Source organism: Neophocaena asiaeorientalis, unplaced genomic scaffold, assembly GCF_003031525.2.
Source record: "Neophocaena asiaeorientalis asiaeorientalis breed wild unplaced genomic scaffold, Neophocaena_asiaeorientalis_V1.1 scaffold344, whole genome shotgun sequence".
Classification (NCBI taxonomy): domain Eukaryota; kingdom Metazoa; phylum Chordata; class Mammalia; order Artiodactyla; family Phocoenidae; genus Neophocaena; species Neophocaena asiaeorientalis.
The window spans coordinates 933,638-960,931 of record NW_020174693.1 but is presented as its reverse complement, the minus strand read 5'-3'; the positions used below and the strand labels follow the sequence as shown (position 1 = coordinate 960,931).

The following is a 27,294-nucleotide window of genomic DNA, read 5'->3' as shown; positions in this document are numbered from 1 at the left end:
CCGCGCGAGGCGTCCCGCCAATCACCGCCGCGCTTCCTACGGCCGCGGGCCAATGGCGGCACCCGTTCTTGGGGCGTGGGCGAAGAGGCTGCTCTCCCTTGGCCGTGGGGTGTGCGCTGGGGTTGGTGCGGACTCCTGGCTTGGCTGCACTGGGCCCCGCTTGTTCTGCAAGGGCTTTTGTGTCCGGCGTTGGCTTGGCTTTGTGTGCGCGAGTTTCCGCTGTGCTCCGTGGCGCAGGTCCCGGCCGAGAGCTGTGAGACTCGGAGGCGGTAGCGCGGCCCCCCACCCCCCCCGGGCAAGGAGCGAGCGCGCCGGCGTGAGCGGCGGGTGCAACGGCTGCGGGGAAGGGGATTCGCCGCCGCCGAGATGCCGGAGTTCCTTGAAGACCCCTCGGTCCTGACGAAAGAGAAGTTGAAGAGTGAGTTGGTCGCCAACAATGTGACGCTCCCGGCCGGGGAGCAGCGCAAAGACGTGTACGTGCAGCTCTACCTGCAGCACCTCACGGCGCGCAACCGGCCGCCGCTCGCAGCCGGCGCCAACAGCAAGGGGCCCCCGGACTTTTCCAGCGACGAAGAGCGCGAACCTACCCCGGTCCTGGGCTCCGGGGCCGCCGCCGCGGGCCGCAGCCGCGCCGCCGTCGGCAGGGTAAGGACGCACGGCCGGGGCCACAAAGGCAGGCGTTTAGCGGTGGGCGCCCCCCCACCTCGCGCGCGCGCAGCCCTCCCTCGGGCCTCCTCGGCGGTGGGGCTATTACCCCACCCGCCCGGGGGGCTGGCCTCTGGGTCTGCGGACGCCGGGCTCGGCTCCTTCGCCGCGGGCTCTCGGGCTCTGAGAGGGAAGGGCGTCGGAGAGGAGATCCCCGAAGTTAAGGCCGCGGGGCGCGCGTTTTAGTCGCGGTGTGTCGGGGGGTGTGAAGTTGGTGTTTGTTCTCGGGTTGCGCGCGGGTGATGGGCGCGCGCAGGCAGCTTTGTGTCCCTGGACGCCCGGCCGCTGGAGGTGGGCAGCTGAACAGGGACTTCCCTGCCCTTTTCGAAAGCCCTAAGGAGTGTCAGTTCGAAACGGCTACAGGTTACGTTTGAGCGTTTTCCCGCTTTATTAACAGAAATGACTAGTAACCGGGTCTCAGAGCGCTCCCTGGAGGGCAATTTGTGACATACTGATACCTAACCAAAATTTGAAATAAAGAAATTCCCGCCTTTTTATGTTTTTTGCATATGGAGGGCTTTTTGAACGGTTTATGTTTTTCTTGTTTGTGTTACACCTTTCCAGCAGCAGGCCGTCTTTTGGCGGGACAGCGTTACTCTAAATTAAACGAGCATTTTAAAATACACCCTTGAGTGGTTATCATAGACGCTCAAATATTTAAAAATTCTAGTTACTTAGGGCTTGGGTTTTAGGGGTTTGGGGGGTTGTTTTTCCTTTTGGTGTATTTGCATGAAAAAAGGAGAAGCTTCGGAATCAGGAGAAATGTTTATTTCATGACATTCTGCTCTGTCATTGTTGCAATTTGGGATATCTAATCCCGGGTAAACTCAGATTGGCTCCAGCAAATGCATATTTCGTTTGAGGATAGTTGGGTTTTGTTCTCTGGGGTTTTATGTGCTGTTAGTATGAATCAGCCTGGTTATCAGGCTACAAATCATAATAGAATGCAGTTAAAACTAGTGACTGGTGTAAAGTGCAATGCTTTGTAAAACATTGAAAGTGGAGTTTAGAGTTGTACTGATTACTAGTATAACTCTAAATGACTGCTTCTTTCAAAGTTATCTTAACTTTAGTTTTAAAAAATTTATCCAGTGTATTTTCTGGACTACCCAGATGGCAATGAAGGAAAGATATAATAGACACATGTAGATTTAATTAAATCTTAGCCTGGGCTTTAGAGAAATTGAAAACCTTATGTCTTAAATCGATGCATGGCACATAGTAGTGCCAAATAAATATTGGTTTGATAAGTAAAAGATCAATCGCACCTTCTTGTTTCTCATGTCTTGTTTTTGAATTTGAAGAAAGCCACTGTACTTCATAAGAAGAAATTTATTTTTGAAATAAAGTATATCCCTTACCTGTTTCTCCCCAACCCCTCTGAAAACGAAAGTAATATTCAAACTATTAGTAAAAATTTGGTTGAAAATGAAATATCTTCCATTTAAATCAGCGCACTTTATTTTTTAAGTCTTCTATGGAACCTTATGTTGGTCTCCTGCGCAAATGTATCATTCTTGAGCTGTGGAAGTATTTGGTTGTATGTTTATGATAGGATTATTCATTCTTATTTTGATGATGATTCACTGTCGACAGAAACAGCTGTCTCGGTTTTGATGTTTTTCCTTCAACTTTTTCAAAGAGGGTATGTCCCGATCTACCCTGTGTTCGTTGGGGTGTAAGAAGACCTGAATGTAAAATTTTTAAATTTCAGTTCAATTATCCAACATTTTTGAGTTCCTATCATGCGCTCTTAACTGCAGGAGTTTGATTTCTGCAGACCTGCCAACCACCATAGTTAATTTTTTAAGAGAACCTCCTATGTCCAGTAGCATGTATCTCAATGTTTGAATCCATATAGATATCAACTGTGTCAAAGACAGCTTTAAGTTTTTTCTACCTTGTGTATTTAAAACTCAAAAATGTGTACCCTGGGCTGGGTGCAGCGGTGTCAACAACTTGAAAACGCTAATAGTGGTAGTTGGTCACTAACGTCACTTTCCTCTTTGAAGCACATTAAGTAAAAATGAGTCCTAATTTAACTAAGGAGTCTGATAAATTTTTTTTATCAGGCATAGGAAAAAAATATATTGAATTTATAAGAAGACAACCTTAGACCATTTATAATAATTGGTATATAAAATTATTCTCCTTTTATATGTACAGTGTTTTATGTTCTAGTCATTGTTAGCCCTATGTGTAATAACAATATAGAGTCACATTTCTTAAAGAATATTTATGCTCTAGGAGAAAGCCAAATTATGTTTGACAGTTTCAGATAAGGCAGATTTTTTTAAATGGTGAATTTTTAACATTTTAAAACAAACATTAACATGGATTTGGCCAAGGACATAGCATATACCTTCGATTTAAACATGGGTTTATGAAGAGTATTTTTAACTAAAGGAGAAATTGTTTCATTTCAGCCATTGCCATGGTCAGGTACACTTGGTGTGATAGGACAAAATATTTGCATGTTCAAAATTTGGTTTTAGTTTTTAGTTTTCTTATTTCTATGCTTTTTATGCATCTTGATGGTAACCAGTATTTTCCAGTGATGAAATTATCAGCATTGTCAACACAAAAATAAACATTTACATACAGAGTTGATGGTCTGCCTTTTCGTTCAGGGTGCAAAGCAGTGTAGCTGTTTGGAATCCATTGGAGCATAGCATTCTTGAATGGTCTGATCTGATGAATTATGAATTCTTAACAGGAAATATTTAATGACATGGAACAGAACAGTAAAGAGTGTGTTAGGTAGTAAAAGTTAAATCATAAATTGACCACTATATTCTACACTAAGGTGTTAAGTATACAGACTTCTGAATCAGAATTATAGATTCAAATTCCAGTTCTGCCCTTATTCAGGTGACCTCGAACAAAAAGCATTGCCTATCAGATGCTCAGTTTTCATCTGAAATAGGAATAATCTAATAGCAACTTAGAGGATTACTTGAGGTTGCATTTGTGAAGATGTCTAGTGCTCAGCAACTACAGCGTATGTTAGCTATTACAATATGTGATTTCTGAACTTTGTTGTTTTTATTTAATGCCAGAACAATACAGTGCTACCATAATGTATTCAGAAGTGGATGAGGTAAGTTTGTGAAAGTGATGTACACGTAAAGTCTGCTCAAATGTTACCATATAACTGGGTATGCAGATTGCCTGAGTTACCTGAACAACTTTGGACTTGTTTCCTCTCTTGTAAAATGGGGATATTAGTATCTATCGCATAGGATTTTTAGGATTCAATAAGTTAATACATATAAGGCACTTAGAACACAATTTGGTATATAAATGCTCAATAGAATCTGTTCTGTAGTAATAATTAGTTATACTTCAGCATCTTTGCTACTAATGGTTGAGATTTAAATAAGAGTGGTTCATAGGTGATATCACAGAACTTTTGGATTTTAAAGTTGAAAAAGAAATTAGAGATCATCTGGTAGTTGGGAAGAAACTGGAGAACAGTGCCTGGCACGTAGCTGGTACTTGGTATTTTGACCGAAGGAAACTAAGAGATTACATGATTTGCTTAAACGAACAAAGCTCTCTGGAGGCAGAAATCATTACAACTAATGACTCCTTCTTCCTGGTTGAAACTGCTGGCTTGATAAATATGTATACTCCCAATTTTTATTCTTATTAAATTTGATATTTCGTAGAATGGCATTACTTTTCTGGAGCTTTTCTTCGTAAAAATAAAACTCAGGTGGCCCATTATGAGCACCTGCTCTATTTGACTTACCTTATGCCAGTTTATTGGCCTTTACTTAAAATTTCCTTGTACAGCTGTAGAGTTTCAATATGTTTTAAGAAAAAGTGAGGGAGTTGGTTTCCTGCTTGGATATGCTAAGTCTTTGTTTTTTCTTAATAAGAAATTGGTTTTTTAAAATAAGTGGCTAATTTCCCCCTCACCAGATGGCACTTTGATTCATTCATTCAACAAAACATGTATCAGGTACCTATTCCTATGTCAGGCACTCTTTTTAATTTAGCTGCTTGGGATACAATATGACAGTGCTCCTGCTTTGTGTTACCCTCTTAAATGCTACATCTAATATCACCTGAGCTGTACATCAAAATACAGATTGTTAGGCCCAATATTAGGACTCAGAATGGCGTAAGACTTTTTAAAATAGGGGCAACTTTTCCTAAAGTTTTGAGGTTTTGATAACAAGCCAGACTTAAGGACTATTGTTCAAGGAGTTTACCATCTGGAGAAGGTAAAACATATGTACAGATAACTAATAAAAAGCAGAATGTAGTTAGTGCCAAAGACAGATTATTTCTTGAAAACCTCACGCTGCTTCAGGAAGTTGAAATTCCTGGGTGTTTGGTTATAGGAGTAGGATTTGAACGTTCTTATGGTTAGAGGGATTTTTTTCTACAAGTAATCTGTACCTGACTGCTTTTTTTTGTTTAAAGTATTTATGTTACACAATGGGGTTTTTCTTCCCAACCTGTCCACACTTTTGGAATATTCAAGTAGGTCACAGGATTAGGTCTCTTTGATTAAAAAAAAAAAAAGAAGTCTTTTCTAAAGAATTCAAGGATTTGATATATAGAACTCTTAGACTCTAGGCAGCTATTTTGACATCAAGGTGTGAGTTGCTTAAGATTTGAACTTAATGATCCTAGATTGGTACAATATTAAAGCCTTCTGAAAGTACCCTTGGTAACTTTTCACAGACATTTAAAAAATTGTATTGAAGATTTCTCATGAGTTGACATTGTTCCTATTATGTTCTTTATATGAAGTATTTCACATTTTTATTTGGTTGAGAAACAAATTCTAATACATGACAAATAATGCCTGATTTTTCTTTCCCCCTCAGCATCACTGGAAAGTAAACAGCCCATACAGCTTTATGATTTTTGCTATTTTCCATAAAATATTTCTAGGATGCAGTATTGACTCTTCTGCCTTAAACAGTAATTTGGGCCTACGTTGACTTTGATGTTTGTGGCCATTATTTAAACAGCCGTTTATATTGTCCTCTGATGGTTACTGGGATTACTGAGACATTTGTAAAGCTATTTGCCACAACTCTAAAAGCTAACCATACTTTTGCTCCCTTACCCTGTTTAACCTTGGAAGCTTATATAGTTTTTCCAATAAAGAATGCCATTGCTTAAATTATTTTAAAAACTGCCTTTAAAATTTTTCTCAAAGCTTGTTCCACGCTTTTCAGCTAGTCTTAGTGAAATGGTCATATAGACTATGTGTGGCAACAAAGCCATGTCAGAGGTGATATGTAGCCATAGAGTCTGACTTCCTTCATGAGTCAAAAACTGGCTTTTAAAGTCACTGTATTACAAGAAGAATTCATTTGGGCTTCTTAAATTTTGATATGCTTGTTTAAAATAAATCATTTTTATATATAACATGTATTAACCTTTATGGTAAAATCTTAAACTTTCCTGGATTAAGTTAAACTTTCAAGGATTATAGAAAAACCAGTAGTAAATTGTATTTACAGTTATCTGGATGAAAATGTTTAGACTCAGATTTTTTGCTCTTTTGAATTTTTGATGCCGTCACCTCTTTAGATAGTTAACCAAAATTGACTATTTTAACAGTAATATCTAAAATTTGAGTTACTTGCTTGGCTTATTAGGTTTGTATAATTACAGCTGAACTTAGAAAATACTTTTGAATAATAAGTTGCTTTTAATTTAATCAAATTGCTATGCTCTACTATAAGTCAACTTGGAGGTAAATTTGCGTATTTATTATATGCAGTGTTATTTATATAGTGTCAATAAATGAACATTTAAAAATTCATGTGGAAATGACAACTGGACTTCGTTTACAGAAAGCCACAAAGAAAACTGATAAACCCAGACTAGAAGATAAAGATGATCTAGATGTAACCGAGCTCTCTAATGAAGACCTTCTGGATCAGCTTGTGAAATATGGAGTGAACCCTGGTCCTATTGTGGGTAAGCTGATAAAATTTCAAATATCTTTTTATGAAGCAGTACCCCACACTGTTTTCCCCTCTTGTCTAGCAGGTAGAGTTTTCGTTCTAAGGACCAGTCTGTCATTAATCATTTATATGACCAGGACCTTAGTTTCCCTAACTATACAAATGAGGGAAATAAAATGAGAGAATTGAACTAATTAATCCCCAAGATTACCTCTGTTGAGATTGTTTCGTATTGTGCCCATTGTCATACTACTTGATGAGACATGGGTCTTATATGACAATTGAGGAAAATCTGAGGTAACATAGCTGGCCAAATTAATCCAAATCAGTAAGTTAGTTACAGACTTCTTAAAAGAACTCAAGTTATTCAATTCCCAGCATAGTACCCACTTCCAGTTATCATTAAAAGTACCTATTAAAAAGTCTTGTCTTGATTGGAATTCAGGAACAAACTGAAAACTAAAGAACAAACCGAAAAGGAAAACTTAAAAGTAAATACCCTGGATTTTCATCATTTGGTTACTGTTAAGTCAGTGAGTTTGCAAGGCTGATTGTGCCTTAATTTTGGAGGGTCTTGGCAATAACCTCAAGATGAGAAAGTTCTATTTGATCTTCTAAGTTGTGTAAAAAAAAAAATTTTTTTTTTTAATTGACTGCATCAGGTCTTAGTTGCAGCACGTGGGATCTTCGTTGTGGCATACGGGCTTTCGTTGCAGCACATGGGCTTCTCGCTAGTTGTGGCACGTGGGCTTAGTTGCCCCACAGCGTATGGAATCTTACTTCCCTGCTCAGGGATTGAACCCACGTCCCCTGCATTGGAAGGCGGATGCTTAACCACTGGACCACCAAGGAAGTCCCTGTAAATTTTTGAATACTGTAGATTTGGGGGTTGTTTTTTACCTATAGGTGTAGTTGCAAATAAGAATTTAGAATATTGACTTTCTTTTGTCTTATTTAATGTACGGCTTCCCAAGAGATGATAATAAGCCTATTAGTATAATTACCAACAGACATTTGATACCCTTTTTATATTTTTCATTTAAAATTACAAAAGGGAGGTGCTGAAGACTGTGTATTGTGTATTAACATACATTAAATTACATGTTGATATACCAGTTGTTTATTTTTTCCCCAGCTTTATTAAGGTATAATTGACAAACAAACGTTGTACATTTAAGGTGTACAACTTGCTGTTTTAATATACATGTACATTGTGAAATGATCACCATAATCAAGCTAATTAACATATCCATCACTTCAGAGTTTCCTTTTATGCATGTATGTGTGGTGAGAGCACTTAAGATCTACCTTCCCAGCAAATTTCAAGGATGTAATACAGTGTTGTTAACTGTAGCCCAAGCTCTACTTAGATTTCTAGAACTTATTCATCTTGTGTAACTGAAATTTTAAGGCCAGCGTCTCCTTATTTCCCCCTCCCCAGCTGTTCATCTTAAGACTACTTATGTAACATACTGAGATATGTATTGTTTCTAAAAAATATATGTTTATCATTTTATTCATCTTATAGAAATCAGGGAAAGACATATAGCTAGTGTAAAACAGAAAGTAAAAGCTATTTTTTGTTTTAAATTGTCATTGAAATATGTTACTAAATTATTTATAATCAATTTTACTTTGCTATCTAATTGGCAAATCATTTCTTTTTGTAACACACATTTTCCGTAAAAGGTCATTTTTACTGCAGCAGTATATTGAAATATGATTTAACATCTTAAATTTACTCAGTGCTAGGTGTGAGAGATACTTAGTTTTTAAAAATGTGACTTTTAGGACTTTTCCCATAACTAAATGGCCTTTATAGGCATATTAGTCTCTTAGAGTTGTGGGATTTTAATCATAATAATTCAGAGGAATACACTCTGTTTATAAACACAATTTTTCTACAAAGGCAAGTACTATTACTTAGTACTAGAGAAATTACACAAAGTTCAAAACTTTTCAGTCAGAGATACTCAGTCATACATGGCTCTTCAATAGGTAATCCATAGTAAGACTTAAATCAATCTATTATGTATTTCATTCTACAAAAAAAAACAAACCAGAAAACCATTGTTATAATCATTTATTAACATCCCAGAAAAGCACCTATTTTAGAAAAGAATCCATTATGTAGTATTTTTAAGCATTTAAGTTTAGAAAAGGAAACAGTGAAAAGTAACACTTTAATGTTTCTAAAGCTAATGTCTGAGCTGGATCTTAAATAAGACAATACAAGTAATAAAGCAAATTCTGCCTTAATACAGGAACAACCAGGAAGCTATATGAGAAAAAGCTGTTGAAACTGAGGGAACAAGGAACAGAATCTAGATCTTCTACTCCTCTGCCGGCAATTTCTTCTTCAGTGGAAAATACAAGACAGAATGGAAGTAATGACTCTGACAGATACAGTGACAATGAAGAAGGTAAAATTTTATATGATGTTAATAAAGTATATAATCAAAAACATCAAATTTTTTTCAGACTCATAAGATACAGTAACCATGAAGAAGATAAAATTTTAAATAATATTACCAAGATATATGTAAATTTTGTTCATATCATTAGAGTAGTCCTCCAAGTAATTTGATTTAAATACCTTTTGTTGAGAATTCTAAGAAACAGAAAAGTAGAAATGTCTAATTTTTTGTCACGTAAAATCACTCTTTATCTTTTTTGCTGCAAATTTCATCTTTCTAAGAGAAAAGTATTACAAGTAGAGACAAAGTTTCCCCAGTTATCCCTTTCTAAGTATCATCTCCAGAGAAGCAACCACTATCATTAATTTGATGATTATCTTTCCAGCCTGATTTTAAATACTTTTTCATATGCATCTGCCTAATACATGGTATTATCTTATACTTGAAAAAAAATTTGTGTAAGTGATATGCTAAATCTTATCACTTGCTTTTCTTTACTCTGTTATATTGAGATCTCTTACTGATTTATTACATGTGTCTGATTTATTTCTCGTAATTGATATGTAGCAGTAGTATTTACATATGGCATGTTTTCTCTGTTCTCATATTGATAAGCATTTAAATTTATAGTTTTTGCTGGAAGATCTGATTTCAAGAAAACTTTATAGTAAATATTTTGACATGTTTTTAGTAGACTATTTTAAGAAAATTTGGCCATGGTATATAAATATTTTTCGAGTAGTACATGAAATAAACGACCTTTTAAAATTTATTTTAAGAACAACTTGACACTTATAAATTTTTAATTCATATGACTTGTTTGTTAATTTCATGACTATTTAATGACTCAAATTGTTTATATCTCCATAAACATTGCCTGCCAGGGCACAGTCTGTCAAATTGGTTGTTCAGAATGTTCCTTCAACAGCACTATGTTATTAGCAAAGAGGCAAAGAATAGAATCAGCTTAAACACAAGTAATGCTTAAACTTCCTGCCTCTTTTGCCTCTACAGGAAAGAAGAAAGAACACAAGAAAGTGAAGTCCACTAGGGATTTTTTTCCTTTTTCTGAACTTCCAACTACTCCCTCTGGTGGATTTTTTCAGGGTATTTCTTTTCCTGAAATCTCCACCCGTCCTCCTTTGGGCAGGACTGAACAACAGGCAGCTAAGAAAGTACATTCTTCTAAGGGAGACCCACCTAGGGAACCTCTTATTGCCACAGCCTTGCCTGGCAGGGAACAGATGCAGAAGTTAGCTTCTGGAGGGAATTTGTTTGTTTCCTCCAAGTCTAGCCATGATAGATGTTTAGAGAAAAGTTCTTCGACATCTCCTCAGCATGAACTCGCTGCCATGTTGGTCTCTGCTGCAGCTTCTCCTTCACTGATTAAAGAAACCACCAGTACTTGCTATAAAGACATAGTAGAAAATATTTACTGTGGAGAGAAAAGTGGAATTCAACCATTATGTACTGAGAGGTCCCATGTTTCAGATCAGTCAGTTCTCTCCAGTGAAAGGAGAGCACTAGAAGAGTCTGAGAGATCACAAGTAATTTCTCCACCACTGGCTAAGGCAATCAGAGATTACGTCAGTTCTCTGTTGGTCCAGGGTGGAGTAGGTAGTTTGCCTGGGACTTCTAGCTCTACACCCCCACTGGATGTAGAAAATATATGGAAGAGAATTGATGCACCTAATTTTCGAGAAACAGAATCCCTGTCTCCTCCACGAAAATTACCTAGACTCAGTGAAAAGTCAGTAGAAGAAAAGGATTCAGGTTCCTCTGTGGCATTTCAAAATATACCTGGATCCGAACTGATGTCTTCTTCTGCAAAAACCGTTGTCTCTCACTCACTGACTGCCTTAGGCATAGAAATGTCTAAGCAATCACAGCATGATAAAATAGATGCCCCCGAACTATCTTTTCCCTTCCATGAATCTATTTTAAAAGTAATTGAAGAGGAGTGGCAGCAAATCGGCAGGCAGCTGCCTTCATTGGCATGCAAGTATCCAATTTCTTCCAGAGAGGCAACACGGATATTATCAGTTCCAAAAGTAGATGATGAAATCCTAGGGTTTATTTCTGAAGCCACTCCACCAGCAGGTATTCAGGCAGCTTCCCCTGAGTCCTGTGATAAACAGTTGGACTTAGCACTTTGTGGAACGTATGAAGCTGCAGCATCAGCATTGCAGATTGCAACCCATACTGCCTTTGTAGTTCGGGCTATGCAGGCAGACATTAGTCAGGCTGCACAAATTCTTAGCTCAGATCCTAGTCACGTGCACCAGGCACTTGGGATGCTAAGCAAAACATATGATGCGGCCTCATTTCTTTGTGAAGCTGCCTTTGATGAAATAAAAATGGCTGCTTATACCATGGGATCTTCCACTTTAGGTCGCCGGTATCTCTGGCTAAAAGATTGCAAAATTAATCCAGCTTCTAAGAATAAGCTGGCTGTTACCCCCTTTAAAGGCGGAACATTATTTGGAAGAGAAGTATTCAAAGTAATTAAAAAGAGTGGAAAAAAACGCTAATAAAATTAAGAATAAAGACATCTATCTTATCTTTGATATGGGGAACTTGGCAGCTTTTCTAGGAATTTAAAGTACTTTTATGCCAGAATTTTCTAAGGTCTTTTTAGTCTCCAGAATAGGCTAATTTCAAAGTGTCAAACTTCTACCAATTAAATTGCAGTATAAAAGTAATTGCCTACATATATCTGCCTTTTTTTTTTAGTTGCACAGAAAGAAAGCCTGATACTAACAGTTTAAAGCTTTTCTAGATAGCATTTTTTTCTCAAATAGTTCAGTCTTTCCTATTTTAAGATTTTACAACTCTTCAAAACTAAGAAAATTCCATTAACTAGATTATAAGTTGAGTCTCCATGGTTTTAAATATTACTAAATATTTTATTACTTTCCAGAACTTGTCTACATATTTTCTCTTATTTTCTCACTTGTGTTGTTTTTTACTGATATCTATAGTATCGTTTGTAATAGTCCAAATCAGTGCAACTCAAAGTGCCAGTCTACAAACTGTTACTGATCCACAGATAAGATAAGCGTGTACCAGAATTTGAATCTAGATGAATGACAGGTTTTATTTTTGTGGTAAAACTTTATTGGTAGAGGAAAGACAGTGCGCTGATTTACATTCTGGCGCAAATGCCTCGTTTTTTCATGGACTGGTAGCAAGCAGTTGGTGGACTACACTTTGAGAAATACTGCTCTAGACCATAGTATTCTGGGATAGTGCATTCTCACCATCACTGTAAAACTATAGTCAGGTGAATTAGGAAAGATGGGACTTTTTTTTTATAAGTAACACTTTTAAGGTATGTTGTAATTCGTGTATGATTAGGCTTAATCTAAGCTAAATTCTAAAAGCAAATTTAAGTTATTTTTTTTAAGTCATAAGAAATCCTACTATATCCCAGTTTCTATGTGTCTATATAAAGCAATATATTATTCTCTGTTTTCATTTCTATGATTGTAAGATGAGAGAGTCTAACTGTAGAGGCACTTGATAATCGAATTTCTTTGTATTTTTATGGAAAATAGTAGTATTAATTATAAACAAAATATAGTCCTTTGGGACTTACAGCCATTACTATATTCTTAGACTAACCTATCCATCTTTGCAGCTTTCTGGGAGTAATTCTATTTGTTATTTGTCTTCTGAAATGTACATGTATACATGTACCTACTAAGTACTATGTGATTTTTTTTTTAATGTATTACTGTAGAATGCTTTTGCAAATTCAATAAAGTTGTTAAATTTGAACAGTTTTGTGTGGTCTCCACAAACATGTTGTATGTGTGTTTTATTCTTAGAGTTGCAACAAGTTAGATATTTGTGGATGAACAACATCCCTTTTCCATTTCATCACTGAAACTCACTTGACATTCCAATGGTTTAGCTGAACATATTCAAATTATTATTAAATGTTTGGGTTTTTTTTTTTCCCTATTTGAGGACAATGGTTTTGGGGTGTCTTTTTTTTTTTCTAATTGAAGTATAGTTGATGAGGACCATGTTTTTATTGGCTATTGGAATTTAAGTTTGTAAGAGGAATTATTCTGTAACCAGATATCTTATTTGTTTAATCAATTTCTGCTCAACTACTGTTGGGTTCTTTTTGCTTTCTGATTCTTAGGTTCTGAGTTAACGTAAGACTTTATAATGCTAAAGATTGTCCCATAGATAATAGAGCCATTAATAGAATTACTGGGAAGTGGGGGATGGAGTTGATACCTTAATCCTAAATAAAGATGGAACTATTCGAACTAACATGGTAAAAAAATCACTGTTTATTTTTGGGAAACTTGCAAGTAGACTGGACTGACTGGTACTAGGCTAGATATTTAGCAAGACACGTAACTATCTTGACTACTTTTTAGCACAACTGCATTGAATTCATGCAAAACTAAGCTTTTGTTTAAGAGTTGACTCCATTTCTGTCTCATAAGAAAGTAACTTTTTGGTAATAGAAGTTTTAGAAGTGACAACTGACATTAATTTTGCTATACTATGATAAATGGCTACAAAAATGTAGAAGGTAACTAAAATTTTTGTCAAGTCTCTTGAAAAGTCTGGCCCTTCAAATGGTGATAAAATCAAAACTAGGAGAATGGGATATTGAAGCCTATGATAAAAGATATACGTATTTGAGTTGTTATGGTAATAACTGTCATGGTGATTTGCTATAATATACATGCACTAGCTTCTCTTCCAAGAAATGGTACTTTATTATGGGGGAGGCTGAGGAGAAGTGACCTGTGGTTGGTTGTACTTTTCTGTGAACAAGTTTCTTCCATACCTCTTCAATTGTACCCAGGGTTTTTATAGTCACATCAAAAAAGGACAGACTTCTAAAATGCACTTATGTATAAACGTCATTGTACTTATTAGCGGCTTGATACCATACAAGTTTTTTCAGTCTTAAAATTCTCTATAGCTTTTTCCCTTCCATATTCTAAATTTTAATTTAATAACTAACCTTTGTTTATGTAGTAAAAATGCACTGTATGGACAAAAGAATGGTAACAACTATGTATTCTAATGTACTTTTCCCACTTGCTAATTGTTTTCAGTGAAAAGCCTCCATGGGTTTTTACTTTGTTTCAGGCTATTAGTCCCAGAAAAAAGAAAGAATAAACAGGAAGAAGTGGTGATCATATTAAGGAGTGGGGGAGATAAACAAAAATGGAATGAAATAAAAATGGAAAAGAAAAGTTTTTAAAGACAGAAATTGCAGTTAACAAGTTTGGGTCTGTTGAGGTAGTACTAATCTACAGACTTATTTTATGTATCAGTGTGCCAAAAAACCAGGGTTCCAGAGTAATGTTAGGATGACATTGTAGTTTATTGTGTGTCTCAGAGAGTAATGATTTCTCCGATGTTATTTCCAGACTCTAAAATAGAGCTCAAGCTTGAGAAGAGAGAACCACTAAAGGGCAGAGCAAAGACTCCGGTAACACTCAAGCAAAGAAGAGTTGAGCACAATCAGGTATCTTTAGCTTTATGGTCGCTGTATTCAGGTATAAGTAATCTTCTGACAACACTGATGTGCCTGTGTCCCTGCCTTTAGTTCATAGTTGACACCCAAAATCCAGCACACTCGATAAAGCATTCATTAAATGGCACTAGAAATCTAAACTTCGTGTGTTTTGTCAGTAGTGTAGCCTGTGTTTACTGCAAAAGCAAGTGTTTAATAAATGTCTCATTTGTGTTTGACTCTATGCTAAGCATAGTTCAGAGCCAGTCATACTGCTTTTTAAGAGACATATTTTAAAAGGTGGAAATACCTAAGCAATTCTGATATAATAAAAAACGGGAATGGTTTTATATTTGTGTCTTTGTCTCTAGATTTTTGACTTTGCTTTTATTTTTGCCTGTCTTATAATAATTCTGTGGCTTTTCCCTCAACTCTGAAGCTAGTCTGATCCTAAGACCACACTGTTTTCTTTCCTTATTCTAGACAAAAATTCACCTTTTTATGGGTGAGGCAAAATGTAGTTTTCCAAAAGGAAAATGTAGGAAACTAAGGGGAAAATAAGCACAGGAATAATGAACTCAGTTTACAGCGAACAAATTATTGACTAATCAAGCATTGATTTGGCTGACGATTTACAAGTCAGCTATCCCTAGAGTCATTTTCCTTACCCTTTTTCTGCCCAGCTAGAAGATTTGTCTAGTTGGCTATTTATCTTTTCCATTTTCTCTTTGTCATTTTAAAGTCACACATCATCAGTGGACGTATTCTTGATTTCTTAAGCCATGTGTCTTTCTTAGTTTGATGTAGTTAAGTTGAATTTCAGAACTATTTGTTAGAAATGAGCTTGGTGACTGTATGGAGAATGTATAGAGCTTCGAATGAAAGAAGATTTGGTTTAATATTGAACCAAATACTGGAATAAATATTTTGTTGTCTTTTTATCTGTTGTTGTCAGGAAAGAGCAGGGGCACACCAAAGAATAAGGAAATAACAGAGCAAGAGAAATTAGGAAAATCTGGTGAAGGACACTGAAATGGACAGACATGGAGAATCTTGGTCCAGTTTATGTAGGCAAGATGGTATAGTGCTAGCAAGAATGCATTGACTTGTCAGATAAGAGGTTAAAAGGAGGGTGGGAAGATGGTTTTAAATATGGTTTAAGGTGTAATTGTTTGACCTGAGGAATCTAAACTGAGGGACAGGATAAATAGTCAAAGGAGAGAGTAGATTTAGGAGATGAGAGGCAGGATTAGACAACGGCCTTATTATACAAATTTTTTTTTTTTTTAATTTTGGCTGCACTGGCTCTTCTTGGCGGCGTGCGGGCTTCTTCTCTAGTTGTGGCGTGTGGCATTTGGGATCTTAGTTCCCTGACCAGGAATTGAACCCATGTCCCCTGCGTTGGAAGGCAGGTTCCTTTTTTTTTTTAAATAAATTTATTTATTTTTGGCTTTATTAGGTCTTCATTGCTGCCCACAGGCTTTCTCTAGTTTCAGCGAGCGGGGGCTACTCTTCGTTGCGGTGCACGGGCTTCTCATCGTGGTGGCTTCTCTTGTTGCGGAGCATGGGCTCTGGGCGCACGGGCTTCAGTAGTTGTGGCTCGTGGGCTCTAGAGCGCAGGCTCAGTAGTTGTGGCGCACGGGCTTAGTTGCTCCGTGGCATGTGGGATCTTTCCAGACAGACTAGGGCTCAAACCTGTGGCCCCTGCATTCAGGTGGATTCTTAACCACTGGACCACCAAGGAAGTCCCACAAAATTTAAATCATATGGAAGAGTAAAGGGAAGAGTTTACTGACCCTTCAGTCACAGAACCTCAACAGCTGTCAACGTTCTACCAGTTTTATTTTAGCTTCACTTGCACCCTGCGGCGTTTTTAATTCCTTTGGTTTTGTTGTTTGTTGCTGAAGTATATTAAAACAAATCTCTGCCATCATCTCATTTCACACATTAAAATTTCAGTATATATCTCTAAAAGATTGGAGCTGATTTTTGTTTTTTGGGTTTTTTTTTGTTTTTTGGGGTTTTTTGGGGTTTTTGTTTTTTTTGCACAGGCTCTGGACGCACAGACTCAGCAGCCATGGCTCACAGGCCCAGCCGCTCCGCAGCATGTGGGATCCTCCCGGACCGGGGCACAAACCCGTGTCCCCTGCATCAGCAGGTGGACTCCCAACCACCACGCCACCAGGGAAGCCCTGGAGCTGTGTTTTATTTATATATATTAGATATATATGTTAGATATGAAAGAATTATTAATTTTATTTGGAGTGATAGTGGCATTGTGTGTGTGTGTAAAATCTTTCATATCCGTGTTCAAAGCTTTATACATTCTCCATACAATAACCTCCAGTTTCAGAAATGTCTCTTTTATGATTGAATTATTCAAATCAGGTTCCATACAAACTCCACATATCATTTGGTGTTTTTGATTTTGTTTTGTCTTTTTTTAATTAATAAATTAATTTTAGCTGCATTGAGTCGTCATTGCTGCATGTGGGCTTTCTCTAGTTGGTGGCGAGTGGGGGCTACTCTTCATTGCGATGCACAGGCTTCTCATCGCGGTGGCTTCTCTTGTTGTGGAGCATGGGCTCTAGACACACGGGCTTCAGTAGTTGGAGCATGCAGGCTCAGTAGTTGCGGCACGTGGGCCCTAGAGTGCACGGGCTTCAGTAGTTGTGGCCCTTGGGCTCAGTAGTTGTGGCTCACGGGCTTAGTTGCTCTGCGGCATGTGGGATCTTCCCGGACTAGGGCTTGAACCTGTGTCCACTGCATTGGCAGGCGAATTCTTAACCACTGTGCCACCTGGGAACCCTTGTTTTGTCTTTTAAGTCTGTAGCTATTTCCACTAAAACAGTTTTCCGTCCCTCCGTTTATTTGGTGAAGAAACCAGGTTAGTTCTCTATAATATTTCTCACATTGTGGATTTGGCAGATTGCTTCTTCAAGGGTCGTTTAATTTGCTCTTTCATACCCTGGATTTCCTGTAGACTGGGAGTTAGAACTATAGTGGGGCTGTGCAATAGACCTTTCTGTGATGATGAAATTGTTGTATATCTGCTGTTCATTAAGTAGCCACCTAATACTTGGAATGTGACTTGTATGGCTGAGAAACTAAAATTTTGATTTTATGTTATTTAAATTTAAATAACTACACGTGGCTAGTAGCTATCATTTTGTACAGCACAGATCTAAGGGGTTGGTTAGATTTGAGTTCAGTTACTTTGACAAGAATACTTCACAAATGGCGTTGTGGCCTTCACATTGCATCATTCCAGAGACACATGATGTCCTTTTGATGATGCTAAAATTAATTAGTAATAGGTTCAGGCGTTGAAAGCCTGATTCATCCGTTATAAAGTTCCACATCGCCCTTTCATTTAATGGTTATGACAGCCATTATGATTATTTCCTAGATCCATTATTTCATTACTTCAAATGAAATAATGGATCTAGGAATTCTCTGATTCCTTTACATCTGTAACTGGAATTCTTTTATAAAGAACTTTCCCTTGTGAATTGCCTAGTTACCTTGAAATAAAATTCATATAGGAAAGCCAGGATAAACGCTTACATGCCTTTTATTTGCCAGTTGTCAAGTTAAAGTGCTTTAGTCATTTTGAAAAACGATCAATAATATCTTTTTACTACTGTGGTTTTTATATATTTGATTTATGATCAATTGCAGTCATTATTCTTTTTTCACATTCAAGTTGTACCATCTTTAGCCACTGGGAATTACTGAGTTGATTCCTGTATCCTTTTAGTGACCCCATTTGTCTTTGATACTTTCTTGTTTGCTGGCACAATAAGAAGTCCTGGGCTGTATATTTCCTGCCTCTTATCAAGTCATTCATTTTTCTAAAGAACCCCTTATCCTTTTAATAGAAAGTATTATTTGGAAGCTACCTACAGCCTGGATGCTAGGGTGTTCATTCCTACTGGGTTGTCATTGTTCTAGGCTTTTTCAGTAGGTAAAGCTAGGAGTACTTACTTTTTAGAAAGAGAAGATAGGTCATGAATTCCTCAAATTTATGAATGCAGGCTAATTTCTAGGTGTTACACTTGTATCACTTTTCTCTTATGCTGAGTATCTTGGTTCTTAAAATAATATTGTTTCTTATGTAATTTTATATATGTTTTTAAATAACAGCATTACTACTAATAGTAAAGCTGCTAATTGTATTTTCAGATGGGGGGCAGTTTTTCTTATGTTAAGGATATAAAATCAAAATACTGTGCTTAAAGTCACTTGAAAGAATTTTTTTCTTTCATATTTATTTTTTAAGTTTTGAGAATATATATGTGGCTTTATTTGGGCAAAAGAAGAGTCAGAAATCTGGCTTCTATCTTTGTTCCTTCTATCCATAGGTTACTATTTTTATTAAGTTTCGGTTTATATTTTGTTTCTGTTTGAAAATATAAGTAAATAATAGATTTATATATTTATTTATGCTCCCCTCCATATATGAAAGACAGCCTACATTGCACATCTCTATTTTTCTGTTTTTAATCTAAACACTTATCCTGAGATCATGTCAAGATATAGTATAGCCTTCTTCCTCATTGCTTCCTCATTGCTTTATACCACTGCATGGTATTGCATTTTATGGATTTACTGTAATTTATTCAGCCACTTTCTTTTTCATGGATATTTTGATTTTTTGTTATTGATTATTCAGTTATGTGCTATTCTGAATAATGCAAAGGTACACCAGTGAACAGCCTTTTTACATGTGTTTCATGTTTTAGCCAGTTTATCTTCAGGAAATCTAGAAGTGGAATTGCTGGGTAATTTTGCTAGATGTTAGCAAATTGCCCTGTGTAAGAGTTGAAGCATTTCGCATTCCCACAAGTAATGTATGGGAGTACCTTTCTCTAATAGACGAATATGATGCTGTTTTTTTAAAAAATAAAAGTTAATATGAATAACCATATTGGCCATGTTTTACTTAAATTAATAGTTCATTAAAGTAAGGTGGCTTTTAATTATCTTGATTATTTTTTTATAACCTAGTTAAAGCTTGTATTTTTACTGAATGAGATTTATAGCCTCCTTTAATAACCCAGCTCCTGCATTCTCATGTGCCTCAACTGCCTGATGTCTTCTGAATAACTTTATACCTGATAGGGTTTTTTTCTTTCTTCCTCCTGTTGTCTCCATGATAAATTGAGGACTTTCTGTAGAACATCTTGCTGAAAATAGATGACACTACAGTCCTTATTTTGGCCACAGAGCATATAGCAGTCGCATTACTAATTTTATGTAGCAATGAGTTTTTCTTTTCAGTCAATAATTGCTTGGTCCATCTTACTCTAAGTAGTTATAACACTGAATTGTAATTATGTTTTTTATTTATATTTTCTTCTCAAAGTCACTTGTTGCATAGTGGATTCTGGTAGAAAAATTTTTTTTCAGTCTTCAAGGTATCTTTTCTCGTATGAAAGATAGTTTTCTGTGCAGATGATTAATTCTAAATTAGATGATAGGCAAGAACTAATAAAATTGGTTGACAGTCCTCAACCAAAGAATTTAATAAACCTGAGCAAAAGAAAGCATAAATGATTTATAGTGAAAAGTGTCCATCCTACCCCTGTTCCCAGCTATTTCCACAGGCAACCAATGAATTTCTTGTGTTTTCTTCCATGGGAGAAAATTTAAAATGGAACTTCGCCTTTAATTTCAAAGATAACTAATAAAAATGTAAACTTTTTTTTTTGTATTAAGTGTAATAGTTTCAATAGATGTTTGGTAACATTTTTGATGAGATTATTTCAGTTATTTATTCAGAATAAAACATAACAAATGGAAAGTCCTGGAATTTGGTAGATAACCAATTTTAAGGGAAAAGTATGTCTCTTCTTCCCCCCTCCTTACTTTCATGGACATAGGTCAAATATCTAGGCTTTATATTGTATTAGTTGCATAACTGATAACTTTATTAGCCCTTTAAAGTAATGTTCTTTTTAATTCTTTGAGGAGTTTTTAAATACTGAGTATACATTGATAATACCAGGTAGACTATCAAACTAGAATATTTTTTAAATACTCTCATTATTTTTATTGGCATTGAGCAATTGATTATTAAAGAGGAAGCAGTTGTTGGAAGTAGTTTGAAAAAAAATACTTGGCTTTGAGATACATCATAAGTCAGTTACATTATTCTCAACCCTGGCTGCACTTAGAATCCCTTCAGGAGCTACAAAATTTAATTAAGCCCAGGCCGGTCTAGAAGAGATTCTGACTTAATTGGTCTAGCGTGGGGTTGGGGCACTTGGTATTTTTTAAAAGCTTCCCAGATGATACTGTGCCACCGGGATTGAGAATTTAAGATTAAAACTAGTGTTCCCTTCTACTCAAATAATCAGGAATTTAACTATTAATAAGCATCTATTATATGTGTGTGTAATTTGTTTACAAATTTGTCTTTTGACTAACAATGTTTGCATTCAGCAAATTTTTCCTAATTGATAGCTGGAAAAGAAACCCAGAGATTCAGATTGTGAGTCAAAGGGGAAACTCTTATAAAGTCCGTTCCAAATATAGATAAATACAAAACCAGATGTATGAAACTATGTCTGTATCTTGTGGTGTTTTGGTAGTAATGCTTCCAGCCAAATAAGTGTACTTATTGGATGACTGCTCTTGTCCCGAGATAAGAGTAAAATAGATCTATCTTTAAAATTAATAGACACTAACTTAGATATAAAAACATCAGTTATCTACATAAAATATTAGCTTGAAAGCAAAAGTGATAGTATAAGCATATTCTAGTATAACTAATCATTGATGGATGTCCTCTAGTTAAAAGAATTTAAAAGAATCATCTGGTAATAAAAGTTTCAAAAGTTGAATAACTTGATCCTTGGAATGTAGAATCTCAGGCCTCACCCTGGAGCTACTGGATCAGAATATGCATGTTAACAAAAGCTTCAGGTAGAAGCACTAGTCTAGTGCTTTTCAGATAGTTATGTGAGGACTGCTAAATTATTTTTTTCAATGAGGAAAAATCAATCGACTTTTCCAAGGAGAAATAAATCTGGGACTGGAAATGGACAGTGGTCTATCCCTATTACCATTTTTTCTTTCTTTTCAGTAGTGAGGAGTGAGTGGCACTGAGTCCTGGCAGTGACATTTTAGGCTTGCCTGTTCACAAAAAAAGATGACCATCAAGTTTTTCTTGGCTGCTCAATTTTATTACCTGTTTCTAAGATGAGTTTGACACCTGGGAACTTTTAAGTCAGATAGTTGTGTATAGATTATTGAAACTGATTCTATTTAAATAGTCCTAACTGCACGACAAGAATAATGTTTAATCTGTGCTAACAATTATAAAATTTGTATTTTGTTTTAAAAGGAAACTGACTTGTTATTATAACAAATGACTATCTTACAAGTCATGATCAGCCTGCCTTTTTGTTTAGACAGCTAGAGATGCAGCTATGATACTGGAGCCAGATAGTAAACAGCAAGTCACAAAAGGAGCCAGTGATAAATTGATGTCTTTTTTCCCCTCTCACTTTTATCATAATAATGTGAGCTCCTATAGTTGGACTCTAATGTATTTTACCATATTTTAAGTGTTTTCTTATGCCTACATATCTATTCAGTCAATACATTTGAAGTATTTTGAGGGCATAGCATTATTTTCAAATGCTGGCATTTGGAAACTTTTCATGGATTCTCAATATGCTAATATGGCCATCATTATTAAGGTGTTTGATATTAGAATATGACTTTTTAATGTGTTGATGCTTGAATAGAGCTATTCTCAAGCTGGAGTAACTGAGACTGAATGGACAAGTGGATCGTCAAAAGGCGGACCTCTGCAGGCATTAACTAGGGAATCTACGAGAGGGTCGAGAAGAACTCCGAGGAAAAGGGTGATGCAAGGCTTATTGCTTAGAATGGGGTTCTCAGATTGGTAGGGTTTTAGTGGTTATTTTATATTTATTGTTTTTGTTTTGTTTTCAAACTAACAGGTGGAAACTTCAGAACATTTTCGTATAGATGGTGCAATAATTTCAGAGAGTACTCCCATAGCTGAAACTATAATGGCTTCAAGCAACGAAACTTTAGTAAATATGTTTCATAAACTATACAAGTGGTATTCTTTGTCAATTATCCTTTACTTAGAATTGGGGAGGTGGCGAATTTTGGCAAACCTCAAACACATGTTTTTAAACATATTTTAAACTCATTTTCCCCATATAATTCTGAATTTTAGAAGTTTTCAGTGTAGCCACTTTAAAATATATATAATTCATTGTGCAAGAATACTTAGTGTTATAAGGATACTTTTTTGCTAACATGTTTAAAGAATAATAAGGCTTCCTTCACATATGAAACACTAATGTATTTCTAGGTTCTTATGCCTAAATTTTTATTAAGGGAAAGTTTCAAATATTAGAGAAATCGACTATCATTTTTTCTTTTAACGTGTCTTTGTTATGTTTGGATAATTCTGAGTCTGAATAATTTGAATCTTGGCAGGTTGTCAATAGGGTGACTGGAAATTTCAAGCATGCAGCTCCTATTCTGCCAATCACTGAATTCTCAGACATACCCAGAAGAACACCAAAGAAACCATTGACAAGAGCTGAAGTAAATGAATAAAATTTAGATCGATGCTATCATTGATCTTTTAATGAAGAAATATTTATATTTGTTTTTTGGAGTGGGAGGGAGCAGAGCTTTCTTTGTTGGGTGGGGGTGTGTGTGTCTATTTATGTGCATATATTATCTTAAAGACATACTTTATTAGTGACAATGGAAAGTAATATCATATGACATGCTAATACTATCCTCTTGCTACTACTGTGTGCCTCTTTAAGTTCCAGTTTTCAAGGGAGTGCTCATTTGTGTGCTGCTTGTAATATGTTCTCTTTGTTAAAATGGACGTGAGTGGAAAGTGTTACTTGGGCTGTGGGGGAAGCTATACTTACTACCTTTCATTGAAAGGTCAAATAATGGGACTTTAAAGTGACTTTGTATTATACTTGAATTGATTAACTCCTGTAAAATTAAGCTTTAAAGTACTAACTGCATGGATACATTATAATTTTAATGATTCTTTATCAAAGATTATTTTGATCTGGGCATAAAGGTAATTTAGCAAAGCAATCAGGTTGTTTAAAAAATTATTTTATGTTTCTTAAATTAGGAAGATTGGATTGACTCTCTAGTTAAAAGCATATACTAAAATTTGTTAAAAGATCCATCTTAATTTGATATCTTCTATATTTGATCATTTATTTTATTACAAAATTAAGAGGAAGAAACAATGTACTTTTAATGTCAATGAAAAGCGTTGGAGGGAACTTACACTGCCATATTAGCTCTACTGAAATTTTACTTTTTGTTTTTAACTTACTTGAATGTGTGCCCCCCATTACAACATGAACATATCTTCACACTGAGGAAATTTGAAGAGAGCCGTGGAAATGTATGGATAATTAAGCAATAATGAATTCAGAAATGGCAGTTGTAAAAGTTGGATAGATTTAAGTGCATTCTGTTCTCCAAAGCTTCTGTTTAAAATTATGTTCTAATTATTGCATATTTACACTAAATTTTAACTTCTGGTTGTTTTTTTGTTTGTTTGTTTCTTATTAGGTGGGAGAAAAAACAGAGGAAAGAAGAGTAGAAAGGGATATTCTTAAGGAAATGTTTCCCTTTGAAGCAGCTACACCAACAGGAATTAGGTATTCAGATACACTGAAACAATTATTTAGTGTATTCAATTAAGGCATTTTTATTTATTTATTTGTTCCCACCTTTATTGAGGTGTATTGGCACATTAAACTATATATTTAGGGTGTACAACATAATTATTTTTATATATACATACATAAATGAATTCTAATTTTTAATTCTTCACAAAATTACTGTACCTCTGCTCTCATAAGTAAACTTCTTTTTGGGAGCACTTTAATTCTTCTAAGCACTAACTAGTTCATATTCTTGAAAGTTGAGTCCGTTTCAAAATTAACTTTGTTAAGCTGAAAGGTTGTAAATAAATCATTTACCTACTATTTAATTCTTATTTTTAAATCTAAACTGAAACCTGGTAAGAAGGAAATCAGTTTTATTCCTGAGAGTCTCTCTTTTCTAATTGAAAAGACTGCTTTTAGATATCTGTTGAATTGTTTCCTGGCTGAAGGAATCACAACCAAACTACCTTATTTTTTTCCTCTTATCCCCTAAATATATTAGCTTGAAAAACCGTTAAGAGGGCAAATTTAGTGAATATTTATAATACTCTGAATATTATTTTGTAATAAAAGATACAAATCTAACTCTTTAAATGAAAAATGTATAGAAGTTTTTAAATAGGTTGACTGATCTCACTGTTGATATTATATGACAATTTTCTACTGTTACCTCAAGGAATGTGTTTGGAATTAGGAGTAATAATGTCATTTTATGTTATTTAAGTTATGACTTTATCTAATAGTTTTTCTCTTCCTCCTTTTACTCCCAACAGTGCTAGTTGCCGCAGACCAATCAAAGGGGCTGCCGGCCGGCCATTAGAACTCAGTGATTTCAGGATGGAGGAATCTTTTTCGTCTAAATATATTCCTAAGTATCTTCCCTTGGCAGATGTCAAGTCAGAAAAGACAAAAAAGGGACGCTCCATTCCCATGTGGATAAAAATTTTGCTCTTCGTTGTTGTAGCCTTTTTTTTGTTTTTGGTCTATCAAGCTATGGAAACCAACCAAGGAAATCCATTCTATAAGTTTCTTTCTAATGACTCTAAAAAAGTCAACTGAATGATATCTCTTTGGCACATTCAGCTTGGTCTCCTATTTTTAATAACTGTATTAAAAAAATTTGTGTACACTTGACTCAAGAACAAAAAAAAATGTGATTTCACCTCAGTAAACGTAGTATTCCATTGAAAAGCAAGCAAGATATATATAAATGGACTTCATTCAATGTTTTGGACTTCGGACTAGTAGGAGATCACTTCGTGCCATATGAATAATCTTTTTTAGCTCTGGAACTTTTTTGTAGGCTTTATTTTTTTAATGTGGACATCTTATTTCTTTTTTGAGAAAAAATGTATATTGTTTTTGTGTATTTGGGAAACAAGGGCAAAACGTGGTAGTATAATGTGAAGCTACACATTTAAATACTTTGAATTCTTACAGAAAAGATTTTAAGAATTCTCTGCTGAATAAAAACTAGAGACATGTGAAACGTGAAATTCGGTAAGAGAAAAAGTAACTTGAGATTGTAGTTTTGGTGACTGCAACAAAGTTTGATGGTGTTTATGGGGAAAAGTACAGTGATAATCTCTTCTGTAACTTTTATTAATAGTAATAATGTTATTGTTGTAGCCCTATTGTACTCACTTTTAAAAGATATCTAGTATTGTGAATGTCCTACTTCGGTAAGACCCCATTTTAAATGCAGTTGATTTTTAGCAGGGATCTATCAGTGCAACTTACACATGTTTTAGAGAACTGTTAGCTGGCTGTACATGTTTTTAAAGACTATTTAGCTAGCTATAAGGCTATAATTGGAAACTTGTACTTTTTATTTAAAGCAAAACATTTATTCTATCAATCCGTTACCAAAATATTTTTTAGATAAATAGGTGTGTGTGTGTGTTTAGAAGTTAGAAATTTTAAACACCAGTCTTAGGTTCCATTTGGATTCATTATTGAATTATTTTCTGTTACCAAAAATGCATTTTGCCAAGTTTTTTTTTTGCCCCATATTTCCCAACTTAATTTGATTTGAAAGTATGTGCTTTTAAAAGCAAAAAGTATGTGCTTTTAAACTACATAATAAACTTTCCTTGGATACACAATAGTTAATACATAAATTTTTAAACTCTGAAATTGAGGCGGGCATTATGATTTTTGTTTACTTTTGAAATGTTTAACTTTATCTTTGTGGTTGATTAATTTTTTTTTTAGCTAAAACTTACCTCATGTATAACTTTGTTCGGTAAAGTAGTAGGTAATTGAAATTTCAGTAGAATCAAGTAAAACAAAAATTTTGATTTAATCATGTGAGTTTCAACTTTACAGTCATTGACAGTAAAGCACATTAAAAATGTAAGTTTTTTTAAAATATCTTCTGAAATAAAAAAGATACTTTTTAAAAAGGAAAAGCTGAAGATGTATATTTAGACCAACACACAAGTTTGATTTGCATCAGCCATAGTCTGATATTTAGCTTTTAGGTATTTTGTAGACATTTTTCACTTTGCAGTTGACCAGAAATATTCGTAGGTCTCGTCTCTGCAAAGGCAGTGGGAAACTTACTCCTAGATCAGAAATGCTTGCCTCTCCAAGTAAGTGTTTTGAGATGAGCCACAGAGGGAGCACATTTTATTCAGCGTTGCCTCTATACAGTGATAGCAGTCTACTTTTACTTTTTTTGTTTTTAAACTTTGATTCCCATATTGCTTTCAATCTTTTGTTTATAATTAGAAATTGTGAGAAACTGCATTTAATGTTCAGAAATGTGGGAAGATAAATCAGACTTAATATGTACGTGAGATCAATTTTCTAATAGGAGAGGTATGGTCCAAAATAGCAAAGTAGGACCAGGTAAAACGCATAGTCTTTTTTTAATTTTTTAAATGTGTACTTGGTCTTTTGTCTGTGTCTGTTTTCTTCCACTAGAATAAATGTGTCCTTGATGTAAATGCAAAGCATTTCTTCCTGATTAAAATTGTAGATGTAGACTTTACAATTTAATTCAATAATAAAAAAGTAATTAACCTCTA

The 27,294-nt window shown here is 35.4% G+C and overlaps 1 protein-coding gene across 4 annotated transcripts; it reads left to right on the top strand.

Annotated features, from left to right (window-relative positions):
• On the top strand, positions 1-27,294 carry TMPO (thymopoietin). 4 transcript variants are annotated; one of them, XM_024758895.1, is made up of 9 exons: positions 122-645; positions 6,531-6,657; positions 8,909-9,067; positions 14,470-14,567; positions 22,313-22,432; positions 22,532-22,627; positions 23,043-23,153; positions 24,165-24,253; positions 25,036-27,294. In XM_024758895.1, exons 1-9 carry the CDS (start codon positions 367-369, stop codon positions 25,319-25,321), a joined length of 1,365 nt encoding a protein of 454 aa, XP_024614663.1. In that variant the 5' UTR covers positions 122-366; the 3' UTR covers positions 25,322-27,294. The 4 variants fall into 4 exon arrangements, with proteins under 4 accessions (XP_024614664.1, XP_024614663.1, XP_024614665.1 ...); XM_024758897.1 differs by lacking the exons at positions 22,313-22,432; positions 22,532-22,627; XM_024758896.1 differs by lacking the exons at positions 22,313-22,432; positions 22,532-22,627; positions 23,043-23,153 and having other exon boundaries at positions 1-645.